The sequence below is a fragment of the Hippocampus bargibanti genome, linkage group LG19 (assembly GCF_051943395.1).
Source record: "Hippocampus bargibanti isolate YZ-2025 linkage group LG19, ASM5194339v1, whole genome shotgun sequence".
Lineage (NCBI taxonomy): Eukaryota > Metazoa > Chordata > Actinopteri > Syngnathiformes > Syngnathidae > Hippocampus > Hippocampus bargibanti.
The window spans coordinates 11,649,783-11,671,886 of record NC_142752.1 but is presented as its reverse complement, the minus strand read 5'-3'; the positions used below and the strand labels follow the sequence as shown (position 1 = coordinate 11,671,886).

Here is a 22,104-nt window from a genome sequence, read left to right as displayed (position 1 = left end):
TCTTGAGCTTCACTGTGAAAGGGCAATGTCACACCAAAATGTTCATCCATCGACCCTGCTCAGGTCGCAAGGACCTGCAATTTATCCCACCTGAATCATGATTTCGTCTATATGTTTTTGTTTTTACACAATTATGAGTTTTACAGGAAATGTAATACTGCGCACCAAAATCCAGCAGACATTTAAACAGCTTCTTCCCCCAAGCCATTAACTCTTTGAACTCTTTCAACAGTAGCCAAAATGGAACTGTATAGTGCCACTTAGCAGTTTTTTGACGACGATACTAGTGCAGCGTGTTCTACCGGAAACAAATTCCTTGTGTGTTCTACATACTTGGCAATAAAGATGATTTTGATTCTGATATCTCTAAGACTGTTTTGTTTGGATACTAGATCAATATTATTGATTATCTACTCATTGACTGCTCTTTCTTCTCAATCTCACATTGATGATCACAGTCACTGTTCCTGGATGTTCATCTTCAATGAGAAAATTGAGCATTTGGTTCATGTCATTATTTTCTTTTCATGGTGACTTCTTAAAAATGAAAGTCGTGGTTGTTTCCCAAAGGGAGATTGCAACAGACAGGAAATCGGTGACATAAAGACATTGCTCATGAAGGTACTTGTCATTGAAAGGTTTTTCACAACGTTAATATACAGTATATTGACAAATATTGATATACCAATACAAAAAGCCTTGTAATTGCTTATCAAATCTACACCACTGGCATTGATTTGAACCTGTATAATACGTTAAAGGACAACCGACGCCTCCGGACAAGTTGTGTCCATAATTTGTAAAATCACTTCAAATGACTTCGACTGAGCGTATTTCACAAAGATTCCACTGCATATAGCGATATTCTATGTTTTAAGACTCGCGTTGAATATTCAAGAAGTCTTGTTTTCGAGTTGATGACGATGCCTGACGTGACGTCACGTCACGTCTGGAATGCCCCTGACCGACAAAGCGACACAATGCATTTCGGGTACTTTGTTTAGTCTGAAAAATTTGCGTTGATCCGTGTTGATGGTGAAATTAGAAGGAAAACACATAACGCGGTGGTGAATCGTTGTGTGTTGCTACAAGAATACTAGTTGACACTATTCCTAGCAGACAAATCAGCCCATTTCCAATAGAGCTTAGGCGCCATCTTGTGCATTTTCGGGGAGCTACATTGGAGTCCAGAGGCCTCAAAATGATACAGGAAGGACTTCTTTAATCGATTGCAAACATTTATGCTTTCCTCTTCAGAACTATTTGAATCATATTCATAACTGGATGAGTAACAAGAGAGCATATTCTCCGAATCTGAAGCCATTGTTTTGATTCTCGAGCAAGGCAAGACGTCCTGGCGTGACATCATGAACAAGCGGGCGGGACCTTCTGAAACTCGCCATCCCGAGTTCATTTTGAAGTAGTTTTGGGACACTTTAACTCATTTTTATTGGTGTTTTGCATTTGACTAAAAATATCAGCCTGCGTGTTTTGGGTATTTGAGATGCTATAAAACGTTTTTCTGATGTCATTTAGGAAACACAAAAATGGTGTTGGTTGTCCTTTAATGACACAATGTTTCATTGGTAGTACGCCAAGCAGTCATTTGGAATCCAACATGACAATTGCAGAATTTGGGAGATCACACTATAACCTCCATCAGCGCTTGACAAGCTTACAAAAAGAAACGCTTTGAACAACATCCACAGTCATTCTCCATCCGTCCATTTGACCGGTCATATTTTCGCAAGTCATTTGTGAAGTCAGTCACATTGTTTCGATGTTATTTTTTTTACACATGTAACCTGAAATCTACTGTAAAGTCCATTTCGTGTTACGATACAAAATAATTCAATTTTTAACAGAAACAGGCAGTGAAACATCAGCTGATACTGACTTTAAAATCTCAGATTTTCATGAAAAAAAATACCAAATGCTTTGATTAGTTCAACAAATACCTTTCATGAATGAATCTAATAAGCAAAGTACAAAATGACCTGTCACTCAATGCTAAAATTAAATAAATATACTGTATTTGTTAAATAAACACATTAAAATATGGAAGTTAACGACATATCAAACAATGATCTGAACTAGTTAGAATTGATTTGATAGTGAATTAAATAAATGGACTATAACAACAAATAATTGGCTTAGCAGAATTATTCAGATTTCAATTGGTCCAGTGTTTATAAAATTAATTTAATGAATGCAATTTAATCCTAGTAAAAAGGCCTGAATATTAACAAGCAAAAACTCTAGAAAATTCATATTTCTAATAAAATTAACAACAAACTACTCATTAACTTAAAAATTTCAACAAGATGTTAAAAAAAGGAAACTCACTAAAAATAAAACAAGTCACATAGCGCAACAAGTACACCTAACAGCGTCAAAAATGTCTGGATGCGTCAGTCCATCTTTGTGCGTCACATTTTAAATGTAGCAAATTGTCAAACCAATTTTTATCTTTGCACATCAATTGTTGACCTCAAGAATAATAATAACCATAATAATCATCTTCATAATCATAATCAATATAATAATAATAATAATAATAATAATAATAATAATAATAATAATAATAATAATAATATTATTATAGTCATAATCATAATAATAATACAATCTGGGAGCGGTAAATCTGAGGACAAGTGTTTCTTCTTACTAACCTTTTTAATATATACTTGTTATGAGTATAGTTTTGCTTTTTTGATTGTTGCTGTGCTGATGACCATTTTGTGTTTGGGAGCCTTTTACTGAGCGAGTTGCTTCTTCTGTCGCCACAAAGGGACATAAGTCTTCTTATGCCGGGTCCCAAGCTCGGATAAATACAGAGGGTTGTGTCAGGAAGGGCATCCGACATAAAAGCTGGGCCAAAACAAACATGCGTATCGTACCTCTGAAGATTCGCTGTGGCGACCCCTTGAAGGGAAAAGCCGAAAGGAAAAGAAGATTTTAGGTGGCCACATGATGACGCTATCAAACTGTCGCGTTAGCGCAAGCAGGGGCGCTGTGTCTCTCTCTCTCAGACGCACACACACACGCACACACACAAATATACCTAGACACACACACACACACATATAGACACACACACACAAAGTTGTGCTTAGTAGTTGTGCACACCAAATGCATGTATGAAAGCCCGATGTAGCATTTCTGTAACATGTTTGATATCCAGCCTAATGTCTGTGTAGGCTCTCAGTCATACAGGAGTGGTCCACGATGAAAAGGTTTCTTCAGCCGTCATCTGTACTTCTTTGAACGTGTCGGACATTTCGCTCCTCATCCGAAGAGCTTCGTCAGCGAATCACAGTTGTGCTGGTAAACCTAAGCCCTAGATCCCTCATGGACAGAGGTGTCCGTGCTAGACCTCTGCTCTGATAGGTCCATGCTCTAAGGTTAGTGGAGCAGTGGACCACTCCCTGATACCAATCTGTTTAGCTCTACTGTTCAATCCCTGGCTCTGGTTGCACCTCATTTGCATGACTAAGTCTATGTGGTATCGGCCTAAGAAGTCTGTTGCCAGTCTAAATTAAACCTTAAACCACCAGGGGACAGGGACCTATCAGAGCAGAGGTCTGGCACAGCCACCTCTGTCCATTAGGGATATAGGGCTAGGGTTACCAGCACAAATTTAGTTCGCTGACAAAGCTCTTCGGATGAGAAGCGAAATGTCCGACACCTTCAAAGAAGTACAGATGAAGAAACCTTTCATTCCATCAAGCATATCTTTACACTTGTGTCATCCGACGACTCGTAAAGATCAGACCAAAGCGTATTGTCCGCCACTTTGACGCCCAAAGTACTGCAGGCAAGTGATGCATTCAAGTAAACTCAGGAAAAGTAATTGATGGCACCAACGCTCACGAACCATCCATTCGTCCGTCTGGCATCCAAAAAATAAGCCACTCAAGAATTCTTTGGTCGCCTTGGCATCGTGCGGGATGTTCGCAGGTCCTGGCTACAGTGATGTTTCCTTGGCGAAGCTGACGGAAGGTTCCAGTTTGAGGTTTTTCTCTGCCAGAGATTCTGTGGGAAGCTGAAGGAGACACATTTTATTTTGAAACTGGGGCACTTATTCATATTTTGCAAGTGAAAGAAAATATTTTAATCTTTCTTTATTGCTTATGCATCCATTTTCAGATCTACTTTATTCTCACAAGGGTCGTGGGGCATGCTGGAGCCTATCGTAGGTGTTTTCGAGAAGCAGGTTGGGGACAACCTTAACTGGTCACCAGCCAATCACCGGGTACATGGATATGAACAACCATCTGTGCTCACACTCACATCTTGGGACAATCCAGAGTGTTCCATTAACCTGACACGCATGTTTTTGAAAAGTGGGAGGAAACTGGAGTACTGAGAAAACACACAGGTCCAGGGAGAACATGCTGCTCTGGGGACGAGCTCTCCTACATCCACGAGTGTAACAAAAGGACACAGCGGCATCTTAAGGTTGCCTCCTGGGATACGGAGCTGGATGGAATGTTCACACAGAACCACCCAATACTTCCTACCACCACTCCTGTTTTTTTTCATGTGAAACTTTTCCACATTTACAACTGGCTTCTATGCACCAACATTTTTTCTGTTCTCAACTGGACTGTTCTCTCAGTAAACTTCTTGTTGCCCTGAAGTACAATACCTTGGCTTACGAACTTAATTGGTTCCCAGAAAGTGTGTGTAGGGCGAAAAGTGTGTATTCCAAACATTAATTTCCCATAGGAAACGATTAAAATGAGAATAATCCATTCCCAGGTCCCCATAAAACATAATTTTCAACTAAATAAGCCTTCCTGAGGCTGCTAAAGAAGCATGGCCTGCCACAGGAGGTGCTGCAACAGTTCTACACGGCTGTCATCGAATCCATCCTGTGTTCTTCCATCACCGTTTGGTTCGGGGCCACCACAAAAATGGACAAAATCCGACTTCAACGGACAGTTAGGACGGCGGAAAAAAATCATTGGCACCGCCCTACCCACTCTCGAGGACTTGCACACTGCAAGAATCCAAACTAGGGCGTGGAAAATCCTACTGGACCCTCCGCACCCTGCCCACCACCTTTTCCAGCTACTCCCCTCAGGCAGGCGCTACCGATCCATGCGCACCAAATCCAGCAGACATTTAAACAGCTTCTTCCCCCAAGCCATTAACTCTGAACTCTTTCAACAGTAGCCAAAATGGAACTGTATAGTGCCACTTAGCAGTTTTTTTGACAACGATACAAGTGCAGCGTGTTCTATCGGAAACAAATTCCTTGTGTGTTCTACATACTTGGAAATAAAGATGATTCTGATTCTGATTAAAGGACAACCGACGTCACTTTTTTGTTTCCTAACTGACATCAGAAAAACGTTTTATAGTATGATATTTTTATTCAAATGCCACACCAATAAAAACGACTTAAAATGTCTAAAAAGTACTTCAATTTGAAACCGGAAGTGGCCAGTTTCAGAAGGTCCCGCCCCTTGTTTGTGGAGTGACGGCAAGACGTCTTGCCTTGCTCAAGAATCAAAACAATGGCTTCAGATTCGGAGAATATGCTTTCTTGTTACGCATCCAGTTATGAATATGATTCAAATATTCTGAAGAGGAAAGTATAAATGTTTGCAATCGATTAAAGAAGGTTTTCTTGGTTGTTTTGATTGCCCAAGACTAATGTGTAGTGTCACAGAAAATGCAGAAGATGGCGGCAGAGCTCCGTTGGAAATAGTTTTGTTTTGCAGTTTGGATTTTTTTTCAACAAATATCAAAGGGTTGTCTCGGTGTAAGATACAACGATTCACCATTGCGTTATGAATGTGTTTACCTTCTAATTTCGCCATCAACACGGATCAACACGAAGTTTTCAGACCAAACAAAGTACCCCAAAATGCATTGAGGTGATGCAAGGTATGTCCTTTCTCAGTCAGGGGCGTTCCTTCAGTGACGTAGGGTGAGGACTCGTCACCAACTCAAAAACAAGACTTCCAGAATATTCAGCACGAGTCTTAAAACATAAAATATAGCTATATGTGGTGGAATCTTTGTAAAATACGCTCAGTAGAATTCATTTGCAGCCATTTTACAAATTATAAAACTTGTCCGGAGACGTCGGTTGTCCTTTAAAACTACACACAACATGCCTTATATTATGTATAATAAATGTGCTATGGTATTGTAATTAAAGAAATTAACTGTACTGTATAACAAAGTCATTTTATTTACCATTGTGATGGTCGTTGATAGCGTAATGGAATGGATAGCTTTTTGCATATAGTGTCTCAAGGAGCTCTGGGTTGTACATTTTAGAAGTTGTGATATTGCAACAGCAACAGATACAGGCAGACACACTAGAAACTTCATTAAGAGCTGGTTCCCTTGCTTGTATGTTCTCTTCAAATTGTACAGATGGGTTGTGCGGGTTATCTGTGGAGCCTGATTGATGGGATATTTTAACCTTGTAGTCTACGCTTTTGAACTATCACAGTTGAAACAAGTCCAAATTTCACTGTGTTTTCTATCCATTTTCTCACCATTTCACTTTTGTTTTTGGTTTTTTTCACTTTTGTTTTTTTTTTGTTTCAAGCTCTGCCATCTCCCTTTCGCGTGTGTGTGTTTCTGTTTCTGTAACCTCTCCCCCCGCTGACTGCTGCGTGTGTCCTGCTGCGTATGTCCCCTCCCTCCTCTAACACGGATCTTGACCAATCACGTGCGGCTTTATCCGAAGACTGGGGGCGGGGAATAGAGGGGGAAAAAAGCCAGCTGCCATTTCAGGAGCTCCAAGTACCGGCTCGTTCGTGAACCACACATCACTCATTGTAGTGCTCCGTGTGTTTACCGAAAAATAGTTCGGATGCCAAGATTATATTCTCGCAAATTTAACGTTCGTAAGGCGAAAAGTTTGTTAGCTAAAGCGTTCGTAAGCCAAGGTATCACTGTAATTTAAATACAGAATATCGTAATTCACAATACCGAGTCCTAGAGCTTGTTCGTGCGGCACCATTTTGGCCAAAATAATCAACCCAATTATTTTACATCAATTTTGCCATCATTATAGTTAGTCACTGTAAGTCATCATGTAAGACAAAACGTCCGGATAAAAATCGTACTTTTGACGAAATAATACGTTTTCAATGCAACGCGAGACAACCAGTTTATCATTTTTGAATAAATTATCAATCATTTTCATGAAAAATCTACTTCACCCAATAGTTCAAAATTGTCCTCGGGCTCAGTGGATACATTCATTTTTATGGCTCAAAAAAATTCAAAATGTGGTCGCCCTCTAGTGGTTGGCTGACTCAAAGGTCGAGACAACATTTGATTCGACGCGAAGTAGCACCCACATTGGAAATACGATTTCATTGGCTTCCACAATTATGAATATGTATGAATTAATTAAGAATTATATACGTTACTTTGTAAAGCAACAATATGCCATCGTGAGGCTCTTTCAGTCACATTCAAATGTATTATTATTATTATTATTATTATTAAGTAGTAGGCTAACAAATTACCTTGGTTGGTAGAAACTATGGCTAAGCTCCTCCCTAAAATGCAGAGGTCTTCGTATTACCAAAATATCGGACTTCCTTGATATCGACAACGTTATGGACCTTTTAGAATATCTCTATAGCATGTCATCAACAGTTTTACATGGCTTTTTTGCATCTCCCTGTGCAACCCCAAAATGTCAAAGGTGTGCATGATGCAATGAATGTGCTTCGGCGTACTTACCGCCTTGCCGGTCACCCCAAGGTTGACGTTATGTCGTTTCAGCTCGGACTTGATGAAGACTGGAATGACATCAACAAAATAAAAATGCTTGGCAGGTTGAGGATTGACACAAACGTGCACACACGCAGTACCAGTGAGCACGACTCCTAAGAGGATCCAAGCACAGAGGAATATGTTTCCTGGCAAGGGGTCGTCGTAATCCGTGGTTAGTCTCCCTTGAATCAGCGTGAAAATGATGCCAAATATCTAGACACAACAATACACACGCTTCATCACCATCAGCACGCCATGAGATGTTACAGTGACACGCACAATCAAATACATTTTCATACATTACTTCACAATTAGCTTCACTATGCCACATCCAATACGGATGCCATGTAAACGTACTCAAGAAGGTATTGATGGATATGTATTGCAAATGTTGTCCTTGATAATATTTGCCTACATTTAATAATAATAATAATAATATATTTAATTTCAAGCGTCTTTCAAAACACCCAAGGACACTTTACAATAAAAACAATAAAACAAAGCACATAACAATAAAACCATAATTAAAATGATACATAATAAAATACCAGAATGAATTAGACATTGAAAGCAATTTTAAACAAATGGGTTTTGAGGTGGGACTTGAAAATAGGGAGGAAGTCAATATTACGGATGTTGGGTGGAAGAGAATTCCAGAGTTTGGGAGCAGAGCGGCTGAAAGCTCTGCATCCCATCGTGGTGAGACAGGCAGAGGGCACATAGAGGTGAAGGGAGGATGAAGATCTGAGGGACCGAGAGGGAACAAAGATTTGAAGCAGGTCAGAAAGATAGGGAGGGGCAAGGTTATGGATGGCTTTGAATGTAAACAGGAGTATTTTGAATTTGATTCGATGTTTGACAGGTAGCCAGTGAAGTTGCTGGAGGACAGGGGTGATGTGGTGAAAGGAGGGTGTTCTAGTGATGATCCGGGCTGAAGAATTTTGGACGAGTTGGAGTTTATGGAGAAATTTCTGATTGACACCGAAGAGAAGTGACTTACAATAATTGATGCGGGAGGTGACGAGACTGGGGATAAGGATAGCAGCGGAGTGAGAAGTGAGCGAGGGACGGAGACGATTGATATTACGGAGGTGGAAATATGCAGATCGAGTTATGTTATTTATATGAGAGTGAAAAGATAGTAAGCTATCGAAGATGACACCCAGGCTCTTAACCTGAAGGGAGGGGAACACGGTTGAACTGTCAATGGTGAGAGAGAAACTGTTAGTTTTGTGGAGGGTGGATTTGGTACCGACAAGGAGAAGTTCAGTCTTTTCACTGTTAAGCTTGAGAAAGTTATGGGAAAGCCAGGATTTAATTTCTGAGAGGCAAAGTGAGAGGGATGAAGGTGGAAGAGAGGCGTCGGGTTTGCTGGAGAGGTAGAGTTGGGTGTCATCCGCGAAGCAGTGAAAGTGAATGCCAAACTTACGGAAAATATTGCCAAGAGGAAGTAGGTAGATAATAAAGAGAAGTGGCCCCAGGACAGACCCTTGAGGCACACCAGAGGACCGTGAGGTGAACGAGTTGATTTGGATAAATTTAAGACAATTGAGAAGCAGTGGCAGTGCTTTGTGGAGAAATATTAAGTACCATATTTTCCGGTGTCCTGTATGAGGCACACCCAAATGCCTTCATTTCCTTCCAAAGATGATCTCCCGCCTTATACAACGGTACGCCTTATATGTGAAGTTATATTGAGCCACAACAGGTCTCGCAACTACTGTAAGCAGCCACCGACTCCATTTCCCCCTGAAGAAGTAGTGCGAAGCCTCTACTGTAGCGCCTTATAATGTGGTGTGCCTTATATTTGAAAAACTCGGATATATTTATATATTATGTTTGGGAAAACGTTTTTTCGTTCATTGAAGGTGCGCCTTATGTGTAAGGCGAAAAGTGTGTATCCCAAAAATTAACTTACCATATGAATCCATTTAAATGATAATAATCCGTTCCCAGGTCTCCATTAAACATAATGTTCTACTTTCTAATTTTCTAAGCCTTAAAACTAAACAAAATATACATTATTTTATGTGTAATAAATGTGCTATGGTATTATAATTAAAGAAATATACTGTACTCTATGATAAAGTGGTTTTATTGACCTTTGTGATGGTCGTTGATGGCTTGATGGAATGGAGTGGCCGCTTTGATCAGCATGAAACACTTGATGAAGAACGTAGCAGTCTTCTTTCACCATTTTGAGGAATGATCCCTTGTAGGTGCTTTCTCTGTGATAATTTTATCTAGTTCCTCATCAATTGTGTTCCGTTTAGCTGGGTTGATAGCTTATTGCATCACATGTACAGATGGCTTGTGCGGCTTGTTTGTGGAGCCTGATTGATGGGATATTTTAACCTTGCAGTCTACACTCTGCCTTCGAACTATCAAAGTTCAAACTCTCTCACTATCGTCTGCCTGTCTCTTTAATGTTTAAACCACCTCCCCTCACTGCTCCGTTCTTGACCAATCACGTGGCTTTAACCGAAGACTGGGGGTGGGGAATAGAGGACAAAAACAGTCGGCTGCCATTTTGTTGTTGGAAGAACTGGCTCGTTCTCGAACGACACATCACTCATTGAGACAGCTCTGTGTACGAAAAAAAATGTTTGTATGCCAAGGTAAAGTTCGTATGCCAAGGTAATTCTTTTATAAATGTAACGTTCGCAAACGAAAAGTTCGTAAGCCAAGGGTTCGTAAACTGAGGTATCACTGTACTTCCGTAAAGACGAGTGCCGGAAAGTGCGATGATGATTGTTTTTCGGTGATGAAAGACGTTTTTATGACCACTCAGTCGCTGTCTGAGCAAGATTGAAGATAATCATCTGCCAATAATAACAATAATCATCATCATCATCATCACAATACATTTCATTTATAAGAGCCTTTCAAAACTCTCAAGGTCACTTTACAGCGCCAATGAAGCGTCACTGCCGTTGTTCCCGGTTGCTGAGAAGAATCTATCAAGGGTAACGACGATCGGAGTTAATCAATTATCTATCAATCGTTTTGTGTGTGTAATTATGTGGTCAGCAGGATTTATGAAAATACAAAGTTTGCATTCAAGTGATTTTCTGAAAAAATCAGAAGTAAAATATAAAAAAATCCAGAACAGTTGCCCCTTCTTGAATGGGTGGATTTACGTGAATGAAAAAATATGAACGCACATACAAAATACACAATACATGGACGCACACTCCCCTGTTAAAATGTCTCCTTTTTTTTCTTTTTTTAAATAGTGATACCTCCGCTTATGAATTTAATTGGTTCCCAGAAAGTGTGTGTAAGGCGTAAAGTGTGCCTCCCAAACATAAATTTGCCATAGGAAACCATTAAAAATGAGAATAATCCGCTTCCAGGTCCCCATAAAACATAATTTTCTACTAAATAAGCCTTAAAACTACACAAAATATGCTTTATTTTATGTATAATACATGTGCTATTGTATTGTAATTAAAGAAATAAAGAGTACAGTATAATAAAGTCATTTTATTTACCTTTGAGATGCCCATTGATGTAGTTGCCTCTTGATGATATCCGAGTGAAGTTGCCGTGCTTTCTCGGCGATAATCCCCTCACTCACACAGCTCCCTACTAGCTGCTTTTCGTTAATACAAATCAACAGAAGTTTTTCAACCTCTTCTATTGCCTGAGACCGTTGCTTAGACAACACGGAAACACCCATAGCCACACGTAGCAGTGGTCGACTTAGCATACCGGTACTGGGACGCTAAGTCACACAAACACACACACCTCATTCGTGTTTCTTCTTCTGCTCGACCGTAATTTTGTTTTGTGTCCTCTTCGACTGAACACTAGAATGCGGTGGGGTCTTTTTCAGTCCCAAAAAAGTAAAAGTATCCACTCGATAGCAAACCACATCTGCCACGTATGGACTCAGAGAAAGGGTGTGTGGAAAAGTAGTCCGGCAGCCACGGTGGCGCTGTTCGGCCGTGTGGTTTGGTGTTCTTCCGCTGAAAAGTAGTCCGCCAGGCTTTGTGGCGCTCCGTGTGTTTCCCGAAAACTAGTTCGTGTGCCGAGATTATATTCTCGTGTATTTAATGTTCGTAAGGCAAAATGTTCATGAGCTAAAGTGTTCGTAAGCTGAAGTATCACTGTATAAGAATATGAGACCACGGCAAACCAGACCAAATATGACATTTGAATAGGGATGTGTCAACTTTTTCATCGGCAACCTGTAACAAAACATGAATTCAAAACCTGTGCTGAAGTGTTGAGGAGTCCGGACGACGTTCCCTCCGACTCCGGGTAGGTGATTTCCACGGCAAACTCAAAGCCCACAGGAAGATATCCAGTCATGAAGAAGCTACAAAAAAACAGAACACAACAAACTTCAACAAGATCAAAGATGTAAACATGACTTTTGTGTTTGGTCTCGAATGCCTGCCATCCTGTCAACAGCAAGTCAATATTACTTCTGAAAATGTACCCATCAGTGACAACTTCGCAATATTGATTCACTGTCACATCAGAATTTGGCTCATTGACATAATCTCATCCTGACATGGAGTTTTGCCCATGAACCTGCGGCGGAGCGCGAAAGTCACCATGTCTGGACATTAGGGATATATGAATAGGGCCGATACGACCAGTAAGACTTTAGTTAGTTAGTAAACGTCTGACACCTTCAAAAAAGTACAGATGACGGCTGAAGAAACCTTCTCATCAATAAATAAATAAATAAATAAATAAATAAATAAATAAATAAATAAATAGTTCAATTCGTTAAAAAACAGTAGCTTGTTATCATACATTCCAAAAACATATACAATTAACATAATTCAATAGAATGTAAAGAAAAAAGACACTTGGGGTGGGCTGAACTAGATTCAAAGTTACAGCACCGTAAGAGGCGCAGTTTGGTTTTGGTGATGTAATGCTTGAGAAAAAAAAAAAAACAATTTTTGTGTGACGATGTAATGTTTACCCGAGTAGGCCTCCTGTGAAGAAGACCACGTAGATGTTGTCCAGGTTCAGCGTAAAGGTGAAGATTACCATGCTCACAAGGGTCAAGCAGTTCACCAGCAGCGTCGTCATCCTGCGCGACAGACCAACACAACCGCAATCGTTCACTGGTATTTTTGTTTTCTCGATCGCTGCTAAAACTTCCACTAAAAATCCCTGCATAGTGATGAAAACGGTAGGGAACGAGTACATTTTGACTGACAGAAAAAGGTTGGAACATATCACTCTACTTTTAATAATACAGTAAAGTATCGGTATATCAATATCGTTTATATTGATAATACTGCTTATTACGACACTATTTTCATTTCTCGTGCACATTTCTAGTCTTTTTATGTATAATTAGTTCCGTTTAGTACGATTCGTGGTTTTTACGATAATCCGGTTACTACGGTGCTCTTTTTCATCTCCCGCCGGCCATTTTGCTGTTTATATCGATACAAAAGATACTTAAGGTGAATTGATATTTGCTTAGGGGTTTCTACACAGTACCACCATTATCGAAATCTGTATCGGTCGCACCGTTGGCTGACTTGGTCACGTGACCAGCTCCCGTGTCTTGTTGTGGAGCAGACGTCATATTGCTACCGTCTTCAACCATAGCAAAACAAAAGAATTGTGACCTTGGAAGGAAATACAAGGCAATCGTGGCTGTTGAGGAGAATCCAACACGAAATTAAAGCCAAGTATGCCCCATAAGATTCCCACAATGACGAGGATGAAGAACCAACACAGACACAATCGTTGCAAGGTGTTACGGACGTACAATCTTACTTAGAATCCAGAGAAAATGCATCAGGTTTTTTTAGAAATGTTAAACAACATTGAATCGTTTGTATTAAAAGGTGAAAATGGGAAGCAGAACAAGATTGAAGATTTTTTAAATTGCATAATAAGATGTAAGCGTTGCAGTTTTCCTGTTGCAGTGTTATGTACATGTACACTGTACTGTACTGTATATGAATGCAATCGTTTTTTGCAACAATGTTTATTGTTTTGTCTGCTGAGGCGTGATGATTTTGAACATTACTGTACATGGCATACTGTATTAAAGATCCCCCAGTCACGTAACCGGCTTCCGTGTTTGTCACAATAAAATAATCATAGCAGAGCTCATGTCTTTCATTACTGCTGCAATAGTGTCTGAAACCTACTGTCATGCCCCTCAGCACGGCGAATGATGTGCACAGCCGCTGCTATAGCGGGTCGGTCTTTTTAATAACAAAACGTAACAGTTATCACATACAGATCCAAACAGGACCTGCTGTTACGCCACAACTCAGCCATTTTATTCAGACACTCTCTTGAACCCTGTTGTCGGGTCCTCCCAAGCCCCAGTCACGTGACCAGCTTCCGCGTTTATCCTGTTGATGCGAGCACAATAAAACAACGGCATAGCAGAGCTTATATACAGTACTGTTGTTCAACTCCAATTTAAAACATGGGGAAACGTAAGAATTGTGATATCCGAACAACATACAAGGCAATTGTGGCTGTGGAGGACAATCCAACAAGCAAATCCTTCATCACAAAAGAGTTTGACGTGCAGCAGAATACTTCATCAACGTAAGTAATGTAAACGTTGCAGTTTTGGGTTTTCATTCATGTATTTAATTGTGTTGCATTCAGATATCTTCATCGCTTGCAACAATCACTGTTTTTAATATGTTTGTACATGCTGTCGTCCGTGGTTTCTTGTGAATAGAACAAGGAGGATTTTTTTTTGCATTGGTTGCATTTTTGAAAGGAAACAGTCCTTTAAAAAGTGTAAAGACGTTTTTATTTGATGCACAAGTTTATTTTTCACTTCACTACTGTACGTCTGTGTAAGCTCTCAGTCGTACAGGAGTGGTCCATCGATGAGAAGGTTTCTTCAGCCGTCATCTGTACAAAAGTGAAGGTTTCGGACGTTTCGCCTCCTATCCAAGAGGCTTCGTCAGCGAACTAAAGTCTGACTGGTCGTATCGGCCCCATTTATATATCCCTAGGGATATATAATATATATAAATATATATAAATGGGGCCGATACGACCAGTCAGACTTTAGTTCGCTGACGAAGCTTCTTGGATAGGAGGCGAAACGTCCGAAACCTTCACTTTTGTACAGATGACGGCTGAAGAAACCTTCTCATCGATTCACTACTGTACAAAACACGCAACCCATGAACCCAATGATAAATTTACATGCCATATCAAAGATCCCCCATTTACGTATTGCCCCCCCCCCCTTAATGCAGTTCGGCGCAGGACGGATATATCGACGGTACGGTTATATCGACATTTTTTCTGACTCCCGAGAATATCGATATAACGAGACTTTACTGTAATAATAGTAATAATAATACATTTCATTTATAAGCGCCTTTCAAAAGTCTTAAGGTCACTTTACAGTCACAGGATAAGTTTTTCTGTCGGTGAGCAGCGACAGCCACATGCGCCAGCGTTCACTCAACCCGGAATAACTCAAATAGATAGAAAGTTAGGCAGCTAATGGATAACTAATCGATAGCTAGCTAGCTACTTAGATAGCTAATATAGCAAATAGATAACTAGCTATGTAGCCAGCTAGCTAGATAGCCAGATAGCTCCAGTGATGGTCCAGCCCCACACCTCATGATGACTAACTCGCTATTTTTGGCGGGGGAAGGGGGCTGAATATGAACCAATATATTGACTTTGCAAAATATTGACTTTGCTTCTAACGTCCTAAAAAAAGTCAAATAAAAGCATCTTTCAGTCTACATGTTAACCTTTTTTGGCATTTAAAAAAAAGTGGCTTTTACCAAGAGAGTTATACATCATGAATGAACCTTGAGAGTTTTGAAAGGTGCTTATAAATGAAATGTATTTGATAGAGTGTTTATGCACATTAGTAAACATATTACGTTATTTCATGTTTATATTAAGTAAACATATGTTTTTTCATGTTTAGCTTAGTATATATTATGAATTGTGCACGTTTAATTTCAGTCTAATTTAGTTAAATAAAACTATCAGTCTTATTAGTACAATAGCCGTGGAAGGAAAAAAGCAGCGGCTCCAACTTCAATCTAAGACCCGCCCAACACTGAGTTGCTCGTAACCATTGGGACAACCTACGGAAGAAACGAAGTTTTTTTTCGTTCTTCACTGAAGCCTGTTCGCGGAAAATCCTCCACGCGAGAGACAGAAAGAATCACAACTTTCTGGTGGCAGTTGGGCTCCTCGCGTTCTGGCTGAAGGACTACACGGCAGCATTCAAAAGTTCACTAAGTAAGTAGCGCGCTAGCTAGCAGCCATTGTTTGAATGCATTGTGAGACCTCCTGGCCAGAGAGTCTCTTTTCCACTTGACTCACGTACGGACCGGTGTGAAGCGATTTTCGTTAGGCAAGGTGGCCAAATGAGAATACGTGTGCCGGTGGAGGAGTGCATATTAAGGTGCACGCAATATCCACACGCCGAAATGTGAATCGGAAGTTTTCCAGCGAAAGAATATTGTTCACAAGGTGGTGATAGCTGGGATTCAGTTTGTGTGGTGGACCGCTTTTAGTCTGTAGAGCGGAAGTGTTTTAGGGCAGCTGCTATTGTACTGAGTCGAGAGGAAAGAAATAAGATCAAAAATACATTTTTAACTTGGTTTGTCTATGCTAGCATCGTGGCTCAGAGAAAGTTCTTTGTCTCGGAGAGAAGAAAGGGTGGGGGCGAAGTCATTTGAGCCGTTGGTGTGTGTGTGTGCGTGTGTGCGTAAGAGCATTCCTTGTGTGTGTGCGTGAACGCGCATCCTGGCTGAGGATTGGCGCGAATCACGCCCTTTGTTCTTGGGTTTGAATCAACATCGCGAGGTGTGCTTCCTTTCTTGTGATAGCTAAAGAAGGCATTTGTTGTTGCAATCGTGAAAATGGGTGCTATTTTTTCTAAAAAGACCCCAATTCATAGGGACGTAGAGTTTATGTCCAAAAAGTTCCCAGGTAGCGAACTTTATTGCAAGAAGTGGATGGACTGTAGTACGTTCTCTGGTTCTTTACAACTCCAGCCTCTGAAGGAAGTTTTGTTTCTATTGAAACTTCAAGAAGCATCCGCGATGAAAAAATCTCTTGGAAAGATACGTGCCGAGATAATTGCCTGCGAAGCTTGGATTGCGCAAGCAAAAATCAGAGAGAGAGAAATGGAAGCCAAACGGATGAAAAAAGAGGAGAAAGCGATAGTTGCAATGTCTTCCAAAGTGAGCTCTGACGATGAAACTGTGGCTTCGTCTGTTGCACGTCCCAATGTAAAGTTGGTGGAAAATGGGAAGCAGCCATTGTTTCAATCCCCAGGGAGGCGAGGGGGAGAGGCGGGGGGCTGCCCCGTCGAGGCGCCACGACCCCCCTCCTCCTCCGCGGAGCTGAAGAAGGGGGAGGACGCCATTTGTTCAACCCCTGTGGGGCGGGTGGGCCCCCCTGCGTGGGCCCCCCAGGTGATGACTCCAAATGTCTGTTGGGCAGACCAGCAGAATGGAGCGCTTATGACCCCTACTGGAGGAATACGAGGATTACAACCTGAGATGGCAAATCAGATTGCCGCTGATTGTGTCTCTTCGCGTACGAGGAGCAAAGCAAATTGTTCTGGACAATTGTATCCGTTTGAAGAGTTGAATGGAATTGAAATGAATAATGGAAGCGACTGTGACGCTTTGCCACTGATTCAGGTAGCAAATCCTAATTCTTCAAGCATACATGATCAAACTATCTTGGTTTATCGGCCATGGGGCGACAGTGATGTCGCAGAGGCGTGTAAAGGACTAGGTAATGTTGTTGAAAATGCAGAAAGTTGGACTGAGAATTTTGAGGAATTATGTGCTTCTTATCAGTTGAATGGACAAGAAACACTTAAGGTTTTCAGGAGATGCTTGGGACACCATTGGAATCGGGTGAAAGGTGACTTCACTGGGAAAACATCGATGGGAACAAATATGACGTACGAGGAAGCGTCAACCCAACGAAGATTGGTTTGTGAAAACATCCGAACATTATGGAAGAAAACACCAAACTTTGGCTTGATTCAGAATTGTAGACAGTTACGTGGGGAAGATATTAACATTTTTCGGGGACGCTTGGAAAATGTTTTTCGAAACCACTGCTGTATTCCTGAATCTGCTGATGAGAATTCCATATATGTCAACCAATTCAAGCAAACATTTTTGCAGAATTTGACGCCGGAAATTGGAGATTTCATTCGCAAACATTATGTCCAACACCGGACTGGAAGGTTGGTTGATCTCATGGAATGGGCAATACACGCCCAAGAAGTGGTGAGAAAAAAGTGGGGAAATGGTGCAGATTCGCCGATGGAACATGTGATGGCATCTACCATGGGTAACATAATGGAGAACGTGTTATACCAGGATCGGATGAAGAGACGGATGCCGCACAATGATCGATGCTACAGTTGTGGCAGTGTAGGGCATATGGCTCGCCACTGCAAAAAGAAACCTATACCGAAAAGGAAACATGGGAAATCTTACAGACCTCCACCATATAATACGCGATATGGTGAAGGACATAAAACAAAACATTCAGATTGACGCGAGGAACCCCATTTCAACACTGATGACAACAGTCACAACAGTGAGGAATGGGAATCAATAAAACCAGTTGAAATCTTGGATTTGACTAATGTGTTTGCCTTAACCTTACCGGAAAACGAAAAACCTTATTATTGGCTAAAAATCGGGAAAAAGGATGTCAAATTTCTTTGCGATAGTGGTGCATGCAGATCAGTGTTAAGAGACACCATTCCAGGTGTCACTCCGAGTCGACAACAAATTTCTGTGGTATCTGCAGATGGGAAAGTGACATTGTTACCGATTTCCAAACCAATAAAAATTTTAGATGAGGGACTAACTCCATACAAGGTCACTATGGTCTTGAGTGGAGAGTGTCCTATAAATTTGTTGGGGAGAGACCTGTTACAAAAATTGCAAATAGCTTTAATACCAACAGAAGAAGGGTATAAACCCAAAAAAGTGAATTTTCTGGAGTCCTTCGTAGTTGACGCTATGGGGGACCCAGTAAAGGTCGATTCACTAGAATTATGACTGATGGCCACTTTAGGGGCGGAGGACTTTCCAGACGTCCCTGCCACCCTTTGGTCATCGGGAAAAACTGATGTGGGCTTACTTAAAACAGCGAAACCAGTTGAAGTATTGCCTAAAACGACTTATCGACCAAGACTTAAACAATATCCATTAAAACAGGACGCTATTATTGGCATCACCCCTGTAATACGGGATATGGTGAAAGCTGGTATTTTGATTGAAGACCCAACTTGTGAATGTAATACACCGATATTTCCTGTTAAAAAAGTGGAATCTGGAGTTTGGAGAATGGTGCATGATTTACGACAGGTAAATAAATCCATACAATCACGTGCTCCGTGTGTGCCAGATCCGCACACATTATTGAACAGTTTAAAACCTGACAAAAAATGGTTTACAGTGATTGATTTGAGCAATGCCTTTTTCTCCATTCCATTACACAAAAATTCACGTCATTGGTTCGGATTTACATTTAATGGGAAAAAATATACATATACAAGATTACCACAAGGGTTTACAGATAGTCCTACAATTTTTTCACAGGAAATGTCTTCGTGTATTGCTGATTTTAAACATCCTGAATCTTCTCAGATTCTTTTGTATGTTGACGACATCTTAATTGCTTCACCGACTGAAGATGAGAACAAGACTGTATCAATAGCTTTGTTCCAATATTTAGCGAATACAGGTAACAAAGCTTCTTTGGATAAATTGCAGTTCTGTCAACAAGAAGTAGTTTTCTTAGGACATCTTTTGTCAAGAAAGGGAAGAGAGTTGACAACTAAGAGAAAACAGACAATTTTGCAGGTTCCTCGACCTAAGACGAAAAAACAGATGATGACGTTTTTGGGACTGTGCAATTATTGCAGAACTTGGATTCCGCATTATGCACAAGTTACCCAACCATTATTGACACTTATATACCAAGACGAAATGGCACTGAAAGACTCTATTCAGTGGACCGAAGAGGGCAGTAAAGCATTTACAGAATTAAAAAATTTGATAGCAAACACTAGCGTCTTAGCTTTACCTGACTATGACAAACCTTTTGTTCAAACAGTTGACTGCAAAGACAAATACATGACTTCAGTCCTGTTACAAAAGCATGGACAAAAGCTGAAACCAGTTGCATTTTATTCTAAAAGAATGAATCAGATCCAGGTGCTTTGTTGGCAAAATGGTTGTGTGAAATGTTGTACAACAACAAAGAGGTCCACAGCACATGTACTGCCGCAGTCCTGTGTTCCCTTTGCAGGAACAGAGAGGCTGCTGGGCTCCCCGAAGGCGCTGATCAAGGTCTGCACCAAAGTCGGAGGGGCCATTCACCGTGCTGATAACCACGCCAACTGCCATCAAAATCGCCGAGAGGTCCACCTGGGTGCATCAAAGCCACTGCAAAATCGTTCACCAACCAGATCCGGAGCAGGTGGAAGAGAGACGGAGCCAAACCACTCAATAGCCATGGGTTTGGTCCACATCATCTTGCTGTATGAATTAGTGGAGGCAATCCAGATGACGCACGTAAAGCCTCCCATTCCATCAGCCTGCCAAACTCCACCATTGCAACCAACGATGACAGAAAAGTGCCCTAGCATGGCACATCCTGTAGCCTGCTTGCCACTACAAGATGCAGGAATCATCTCATTTCCTCTTAACATCCTCAGGAACGAAGCACGACAAACGGGAAGTGATTACCCTCATGGTCCTTGGTACGCTCGTATCAAGTCAGGGAAGACTTGGACCACTGGTTGGGACTCCGTTGTGGTCCATTCTGAGCCCAAAACAAAATGGGTTCAAAATAGCTGTGCCCAAGAAGCAAAACGAATTGTCAGAAAGATAACTCAAGGGAACTGGTTAGGAACTGGAACTGGCACAATGACAGATATCCAACTCGTTATCGTAACCCACAAGGTTGCGGGATGCATGGACTTGAGACTCTGTCCTGATTTTCGTGAACATCACACTGGTTTTCCTGTAACTATATGCATGATGTCATCTTTGACAACACCAGTCGTGACATCGCCTTTCCAGCGCAAACCACACATCAAACCGACAGCCTGGATGGAAACACCTGACAAAAAAGCCCAAAATTCAGATGTCATGGACGCATTATATCAACCATTTGCAGGAGAAAAACATGACTGGAATCCGTTGTTATCAAACACGTGGTATCGTTATGCTACATTAATTGCTAAACAAAATAGGAAAAGTAATTGCTTTGTTTGTTCTTTTATGCCACATTCTGTAACGCAACAAAGAGTGCATTCAAAGGTATTTGGAGATAAAATGGCTCGAGCTGCGTATATGTTAATATCTTCGCATAAACCTGATCAACATTTTCCAGTTCTTCGCAATGCTTCGAGAGGAGAGATTGTTCCAAGTTTGGATACCATTTTGGAAACTGAAAATCAGGTTATGACCGAGAGCGGATTGCGATTACCAGTATGCGTTGCAATGTACGGTACAGGTCAAAATCTAGGTTTTATAGATGAGAATAGATGTTTATACGTGCTACCGTTAAACACCAATGTCACCATTTTACCTGTATCTTCACATCTTTGGTGGTTATGTGGTTGGAAAGTATATTCTTTTATTCCTCCGAAAGCCTACGGTATGTGCGCACCTGTTACTGTAACTGACAATACTTTCATCATTACCAGTCGTCCAGCACACCATCATGTGAAAAGAAGAGTGTCGTTTAAGCCCCACGATTCGATCTGGGGAACTGATGTTCCAGAACAATTCAAACACCATAGCACGGGAAGTAAGGTAATGTTAGCTCTTTTTCCACAAATTGGAGTAGCTAAAAACATGCTACGAATTGAAACAATTGACTACAGGTTTCAAGTGTTTGTAAACGCCAGTTTGGAAGTAGATGAAATGCAAAACACTGAAATTGCAGCAATTAGACAAATGGTGCTGCAAAATAGAATGGTTTTGGACCTTTTGACCGCGCCACAAGGGGGCGTCTGTGCTATGGTGGGTGATACTTGTTGTACGTACATACCCGAAGAAGCGAATTCCATAAACATGACTGATGCTCTGTCTGTTGTCAGGGATCTCAGAGATGCCATGGCCAAGGATCACCGGCCTGATCAACCGTGGATCTTTGACGGGCTCTTTGGGGGCTCTTGGTATAAGACTTTGCTCAGACTGTTTATCCCATTCGCAATTGTGATTGTACTTATTTTCTTAGTCATTGGTTGTATTATTCCATGCTTAAGAACAATGCTAATGAATATGATAACTAATTCTCAGGTGAATTACGCAAAGGTTTTGTATCAACAAATGCGTGAAGGGGACCCAG

At 41.0% G+C, this 22,104-nt stretch overlaps 1 protein-coding gene across 1 annotated transcript in view; it reads right to left on the bottom strand.

The window, feature by feature from the left end:
• Positions 1-1,548: 1,548 nt before the first annotated feature.
• flvcr1 (FLVCR choline and heme transporter 1) overlaps positions 1,549-22,104 on the bottom strand; it is a 33,527-nt gene continuing 12,971 nt past the window's right edge. Inside the window, exons 6-10 of the mRNA XM_089022359.1 lie at positions 12,704-12,814; positions 11,977-12,082; positions 7,857-7,971; positions 7,726-7,784; positions 1,549-4,045 (exon numbers count right to left, since the gene is read on the bottom strand). Of these exons, the coding sequence (XP_088878485.1) occupies positions 3,968-4,045; positions 7,726-7,784; positions 7,857-7,971; positions 11,977-12,082; positions 12,704-12,814 (469 nt within the window). The 3' untranslated portion in view covers positions 1,549-3,967. The remainder of the gene's footprint in view (positions 4,046-7,725; positions 7,785-7,856; positions 7,972-11,976; positions 12,083-12,703; positions 12,815-22,104) is intronic.